Source organism: Octopus sinensis, linkage group LG23, assembly GCF_006345805.1.
Source record: "Octopus sinensis linkage group LG23, ASM634580v1, whole genome shotgun sequence".
NCBI classification, from domain to species: Eukaryota; Metazoa; Mollusca; class Cephalopoda; order Octopoda; family Octopodidae; genus Octopus; species Octopus sinensis.
The window spans coordinates 299,493-306,992 of NC_043019.1; the positions used below are offsets into that span (position 1 = coordinate 299,493).

At 39.2% G+C, this 7,500-nt stretch overlaps 1 protein-coding gene across 2 annotated transcripts in view; it reads right to left on the reverse strand.

Moving 5' to 3' along the window:
* LOC115223635 (puromycin-sensitive aminopeptidase-like) overlaps positions 1-7,500 on the reverse strand; it is a 67,509-nt gene that overhangs the window by 19,069 nt on the left and 40,940 nt on the right. For both annotated transcript variants that reach the window (XM_036512463.1, XM_036512462.1), the window contains exons 9-12: positions 6,692-6,838; positions 5,399-5,482; positions 2,864-2,911; positions 1,901-2,020 (exon numbers count right to left, since the gene is read on the reverse strand). In XM_036512463.1, coding sequence (XP_036368356.1) covers positions 1,901-2,020; positions 2,864-2,911; positions 5,399-5,482; positions 6,692-6,838 — 399 coding nt within the window. The remainder of the gene's footprint in view (positions 1-1,900; positions 2,021-2,863; positions 2,912-5,398; positions 5,483-6,691; positions 6,839-7,500) is intronic.

Consider the following 7,500-nt stretch of genomic DNA (forward strand, 5'->3'; position numbering starts at 1 on the left):
GATGTTGAAATTCCAATGAAGGAGCCTTAGATTTAGGTTAGAAACAGGTTCTTTCTCTATTGGCAAGTAATCTTGAAATAAAGTGAGTAATGCCATACATACATGGACAAATGCTCCGAAACCTCCAGCTGCTATACAGAGCGTCTACTTAATAGTTCGATTTAATCAGTATTTGACTCTAATTACGAGAGATGTTCACCAATAATTGTTTTAACATGAGATCAATATCATATATATATATATATATATATATATATACTCTTTTACTTGTTTCAGTCATTTGACTACGGCCATGCTGGAGCACCGCCTTTAGTCGAGCAAATCGACCCCGGGACTTATTCTTTGTAAGCCCACCACTTATTCTATCGGTCTCTTTTGTCGAACCGCTAAGTGACGGGGACGTAAACACACCAGCATCGGTTGTCAAGCAATGCTAGTGGGACAAACACAGACACACAAACACACACACACATATATATATACATGTATACGACAGGCTTCTTTCAGTTTCCGTCTACCAAATCCACTCACAAGGCATTGGTTGGCCCGGGGCTATAGTAGAAGACACTTGCCCAAGGTGCCACGCAGTGAGACTGAACCCGGAACCATGTGGTTGGTAAGCAAGCTACTTACCACACAGCCACTCATATATATATTAATATATATATATATATATATTGGGTTGGTGTATAATTATTGCGGCTTTCCTCAACAAATTTTATTCAACAAAAGCAATAACAACATGTAACAAAAGCAATTTTAAATGATTATTCCGGAGCATATTCACCATCTACTTCAATTACTGCTTCCCATTTGCTTGGCAGACGGTCAGACCGCCATTTAAAGATGTTTTTGTTAAATGTTGTTATTGGCTTTTGTTGAATAAACTTTGTTGGGGGAAAAAAAAAGCCGCAATAATTATGCACCAACCCAATATATATGTATTGATCTCATGTTAAAAAATTGAAAAATTCTTTATGAATTGTCGTTCTTGTTGGCAGTGGTGTTTTTGTTTAACCTTAGGTCAAGCAGCTGAACCAGATGACCTCTGATCAAAGATATTTCAGCCGTGAAGTCACATCTTTAAGGCAAAGTGTGCCTCTGTAAGAACATTACCTAGTGTGGCATTTTAAAAGACAGCAGTGATACAGCTGCTTTTTCTAGCAAAGTGAGCGACCACGTTGACGGTTTTATATCAACCCACGTGAAAACTAGCATACCGTCGGTTACGACGACAAGTGTTCCAGTCGATCCGGCCAACGGAACAACCTGCTCGTGAAATTAACGTGCAAGTGGCTGAATACTCCACAGACTGGCATACCCTTAACGTAGTTCTCAGACAAAATCCAGCGGCACACAGAATGTGACAAGGCTGGTCCTGTGAACTATTGGTGCAAATCATTTTCGCCAGGTACAAATCATTTAAGTGCCTTTCATTTAAACATACATACGCATATGCACACGGATGCATGCACACACACACACACACACACACACACACACGAATATATGATTTAATATCGCCGTGATCACCGTGACCGACCAGGCTATCAGATGTTGCTACACATCGCTGGTCACAATGCGCTTCAAATGACGCCACCTCGCTGGCTAAGCGAGCAGGCCAACAGAAGTAAGAGCGATAGAAAGTTGTGGCGAAAGAGTAGAGCAGGGATCGTCACCACCCCGTGCCAGAACTTCGTGGAGCTTTTGGTGCTTTCGCTCAATAAACACTCACAACGCCCGGTCTGGGAATCGAATCCGCGATCCTACAACCGCGAGTCCGCTGTCCTAACCACTGGGCCATTGCGCCTCCACACGATTTAATATATTCAGCTTAAAGGTGGTGCTCCAGCATGGCCGCAGTCTAATTACTGAAACGTAAATGAATAAGAAGAATTACCTTGACTAGAGGAAAAGAAGAATGGTTTGTCCAAGATTCAAAACTTTCCTCGCAATCGGGATGAACAAACAAACTGAGTGGCGGACACCATTCACCAGTTTTTAGATGATCCATGAATTCCTAATTGACAAAAATGTAGAATGGACACAATAACAACAACAACAACAACAACAACAGCAACGACAACGACAATGATAAGCAAGGTTTCAAATTTTGGTTCAAAGGCCTCGAGGGTGGTAGAAGAAGCCGACTTAACCCGCTCAGGGTGAATGTCGCCACAAGTACAAGTAAATCAGTTCATGATAAGCGTAGTACACTAAGGCAGTGGTTTTCAACCAGGGTTCCGCGGAACCTTAGGGTTCCGCCAGTACAGTCCAGGGGTTCCGCAAGAAGTTACAAAACTGTTAAAATCGGCAGTAATTTTTAATTCTCCTGTACAGATATGTGTGCATAAGACTAAAAAATTATTGCTCAGGGGTTCCTCGAGCCAGTGGAATGTTTCCTTGGGGTTCCGCTCCAGCAAAAAGTTTGAAAAGCACTGCACTAAGGTAAAGTCGTACCAATTTCCAGATTTCTAGTACATCTTTCCTCGTTTATCACGGGTGTTTCGTTAAAAACGGAAACAATCCCCCAACATCAATTACCCTGCTAACTGGATCAGTGATAAGTGAATAACAGAAAACAAAGGAATAATAGGAAGAAATAGGTTTCGCCCCAAGACTCCAAGTTGTCCTGAGCTTTGTCGATAGTCGGTGAACATTTGTGGGCCAAACAAAATCTTAGACTGACCGCCGATCCGTGTTGTTACTGTCAATTCGTGATAAGCGTAACACGGTTCACAATTGAACATACTGTGTTATTCCGGATCAGTGATAAATTAATTAGTTATAAACGAGACAAGATGGACTTCAATTATTGTTTTCTTTTTACAACGAGGATTGAAATTCGAGTTCAAAAACTTACCTCCAAAACGTTGCATTCTGATTCGTTGTCTACACCAGCCACACGGTTCTATATCGTCGAAGATAGATTGGTAAAAAACAAAACAAAACAAAAATAAATGGACAATAACATTAGTAGAAAACAGTAATTTAGTCGTAGGCGTGGCTATGTAGTATGAACCTTGCTTCCCAATCACACGCACACGAATTTAGTCCTACTGCGTGACACCTTGGGTAAGTATCTTCTGCTGTAACCTCCGCGGGTCAAAGATTTGTGAGTGGATTTGGTTGACGGAAACAAAAAGAAGCCCGTCATCGCCTGAAGAAATGAACGCATGAACTAAGATCTATCTGATGTCCATGGATATTGCGGATTGTACTATAATCATTCCAGGAATGCGGACTATGGTCGTAAGAAACATGTGATTTATGGAAACGCGCGTAGCGGTGCATTGAAATATTTAGAAATTCCATCCATGGTTTATTATTAGTAGTACTATATCTATTCTACGTTATATCGGCACAGCTCGGTACAATCCCATAAAGCTGCTGTTGCATGTTGGTATTATTGCTGGCAGAAACGTTAGCACGCCGGGCGAAATGCTTAGCGGTATTTCGTTTGCGTTACGTTGTGAGTTCAAATTCCGCCGAGGTCGACTTTGCCTTTCATCCTTTCGGGGTCGATAAATTAAGTACCAGTTACGCACTGGGGTCGATGTAATCGACTTAATACCTATGTCTGTCCTTGTTTGTCCCCTCTGTGTTTAGCCCCTTGTGGGTAATAAAGAAATAGGTATTATTAGGCAGTAGCCGGCGTAATAAATAGATGCTTTTTTATTCGTACTCAAAAGCGTTTTCTGTTAACGAAATTTATATATACACAGGGTTATTCAAAAAGAACGAACCGATTTCATTCCGCAATATTTTAATAAGGAAATGCAATAGAAAGCTCCAGTTAACTCACAAGTATTTACTCACAATCGACTTCTATTTCCTGACTTACAAGTGTTCAATGTGGCCACCACTTGCAGCACGGGCATCAGATGTAAATAAGATGATCATTTTTCAAATGCATAAATGCTGATAGAAAAGCAGAGACTGGATAAAATACCCATACAAAGCAGAAAAATTTGTCAGCAACCAGCCATGAGATTCGAACTCATATATATGTGATCGTGTGTGTGTGTGTGTGTGTGTGTGTTGTGTGTGTGTGTGTGTGCATATTTATATGTCTTTGTGTCTGTGTTTGTCACCGGTACCGGTGTTTTTATGTTTACATCCCATAACTTAGCGGTTCGGCATAAAAGACTGGTAGGATAAGTACTTGGGTTAAAGGAGAAAAAGAAAACAAGAAAAAGAAACAACAAGCTGGTGGGCAAAAAAGAGAAGAAAGAGGAAGAAAGAAAAGATGACGAACGAATAAAAAAGAACAAAGGAAGGACAAAACAAAAAACGAAAGGAAGAAGGAGGAGGAGGAGGAGGAGAAGGAGAAGGGGAAAAAGAAGAAGAAGAAGAAGAAGAAGAAGAAGAAGAAGAAAAAGGAGAAGAAGAAAAAGGAGAAGAAGAAGAAGAAGAAGGAGAAGAAAAAGGAGGAGAAGAAGGAGAAGAAGAAGAAGACGACAGAATAAGTAGAATAATAATAAGAAGAAAGACGAGAAGAGAAGAGAAGAATAAGAAGAAGCAAGAAGAAGAAGTAGAAGAATAAGATGAAGCATAAAGAAGAAGAGAGCAGAGAATAAGAAGAAACAGAAGAAGAAGAAGAAGAAGAAGATAAAGAGGAGAAGAAGGAAATAAAAGAAGAAAAAGGAGAAGAAGGAGAAGAAGAAGAAGAAGATGACAGAAGATGAAGAAGAAGAAGAAGAAGAAGAAGAAAAGAGAAGAAGAAGAAGAAGAAGAAAGACGGAGAAGAAGAAAGACGAAGAAGAAGAAGAAGAAGAAGAAGAAAAAGGAGAAGAAGGAGAATAATAATAATAATAATAATAAGAAGAAAGACGCAGAGGAGAAGAAGAAGAAAGACGAAGAAGAAGAAGAAGAAGGAGAAGAAGGAGGAAAAAAAGGAAAAGGAGAAGAAAAAGGAGAAGGAGAAAGACAGAGAAGAAGAAGAGTTAGAAGAGGAAGGAGAAGGAAAAGGAGAAGGAAAAGGAGAAAGACGAAGTAGAAGAGGGAGAAGAAGAGCTACAAGAGGAAGGAGAAGAAGAGGAAGAAGAAAAAAGAAGAAGAAGAAGAAGAAAAAAAAAGGAAGAGGAGGAGGGGAACAACATGAAGATGGGCGATGTCATTCTAATTAAAAAAACAGTAGCTGGTTGTTCAAAAGAGTAAAAAGAAATCCAAAAAAAAAACAACAAAAACAACTCCGGATTCTGTAGTTTAAGCCACCTTATCTGAAGAACGAAGGTTCAGTTTGTATTTCCTTAATCAGAGTTGACCCGAGACCAAACAACCAAAACAAAGAAATATAAGTATGAAGGCCGTGCTCAAGTGTTGCACAAACAGGAACGGCCGTAGGAACATACGCCTTCTCGCGTACAAACATACAATGACATTTGGAGCTACTTACCTGCATATATGGTGAGTTATAAAGCATAGCAATCAGGGAAGCTGTTTTGTCTTGAATCATATCATCTTGTTTATTCAGTGGGGCCTGTGAATATAATTAACAGGATTTGCAACAACTCCGGTTATGACAATTATACTATGATTATATAGAGAGAGATTATGATATTACATTCGACAAAGGCGGCGAGCTGGCAGAAACGTTAACGCGCCTGCTCACCGCCTTCACACACACACACACACACACACACACACACAGAGGGTTTTAAATTATTAAGAAATAATAATAATTTTTTTACTGGTCAGCATGCGTCATTAAAAGTCAGAAGACAAATATTCCTACATAATAGTTCATAAAATTTTATACACAGAGAGAAATTCACTATGTCGATATTTAATATTGAATCCATGATGTCTAAAGATGGTACGATGTACGCATGTGCTTCTTCGGCACGTATTGTAGTTTTATAATTATGCTTTGTTCAGCGATCTTACTGAGGATCTACGGATGGCAATGAATCAATTGATTGACTAATTAATTGATTTAATTGATCATTAGCTGTGAAACTCAAGAGTATAAGATTAACTGATTTTGTAATTCATTTAAATATCCGGCCCACCTAAAAGCAACGTGCCTTTATAGAATAATGGAAGGTTCTGTGAAAGGGTCCTTTATCTCTGGCCCCGGTGTGCTGTCTTACTTCAGATACCAACATTTTTTTGTTCTTGTATGTCTTGTAATGTCCCTCTCTATGTAAGATCGTTTTTGATCATAATAAAGATTCCTTTATAGAAGAATACTTTTCGTAGTATGGGTTTTGACTACTCTTTCTAGCATTTAAGGATGTCTCTGTGTGTATAAAATCTTATGCACTATTATATATTATATATATATATATATATATATCACCAATGGAGAAGTTCTTAAGCAGATCAGGCCGCGGAGAAAATCCCCGGAGAAGGACATCATGCTCGGAATGGTCAGTGGCAAGAGAGGAAGAGGCCAACCAAGAACCCGCTGGCTTGACACCATCAAGAGGGATACCGGAATGGACATAGCCAATCTGAAAGAAGCGGCCCAGGATAGAACTGACTGGAGGACACTGATCCAACGAGTGACCGAGAGTCGACTTCGACTGAGCGGATAGATAGATAGATAGATAGATATCCACACGCACACACACACATACGTGCATCACACACGCACACACACACATGCCTATACACGCATGTACAAACTTGTCTATCAAACTTTCACATGCTCGAGTAATTGGTTGCAAAATGAGTAGATGCTCACCTCTTTACTGGACAGCGAATTCGATGTTAATGCCTTCGATGTAACTTCAGCGTAAAATTGCTTCAGACATTCGAAGCCTGGACGCAACACATCCAAAACTAAATAACTGAAAAACTTACTTATGCCATCTATGAGCCAAGTCTTTTTCTGCAAAAATAGTCAAAATCGATTATTCAATAGAATATCATTAACCCTTTCGTTGCAATATTTCTGTTGAAATGCTCTGTGTTTCTTTCAATTACCGTAAATCCTCGAGTATAGTCCGCCCTCGAGTATAATGACACTCTTTTCCAATTTCTTTTATATACCTTCTGATACTGTCCCTCTTGATACCTTCTGATACTGTCCCTAAGGACCTAACACTGATTAGCACTATCTTCACCTTCATTTTCCATAGCAGGGCTATTTCGAAATTTAAGGAACCGTATATGTTTTTTTTTTTCTCTTTCCCTTCCTTCTTGAATATTCATGGGTCGAAGGGGCAAGCAATGCCATTTATACAGTACACATGGTTATCATTATTATTATTAAGGCAGCGAGCTGGCAAAATCAGCAAAATATTCAGTAGTATTTCATCTGTCTTTACATTTTAGAAAAACCTAAACCTTGTGTATGATACGCACCCCTTCTCTAACTTGAGTCAAGGAGGTCTATATAACGTCCTTGGTTTGTAAAACTGTATACGGCAACGTCCTTTATTATTATTGTATATATAACATAATGCAAACGTGTAACTTTTTTGTGCATTTTGTTTGCAGAAAATAAAGAAATAACAGTAATAACAGTAATAACATTTAATAAATGTTGCT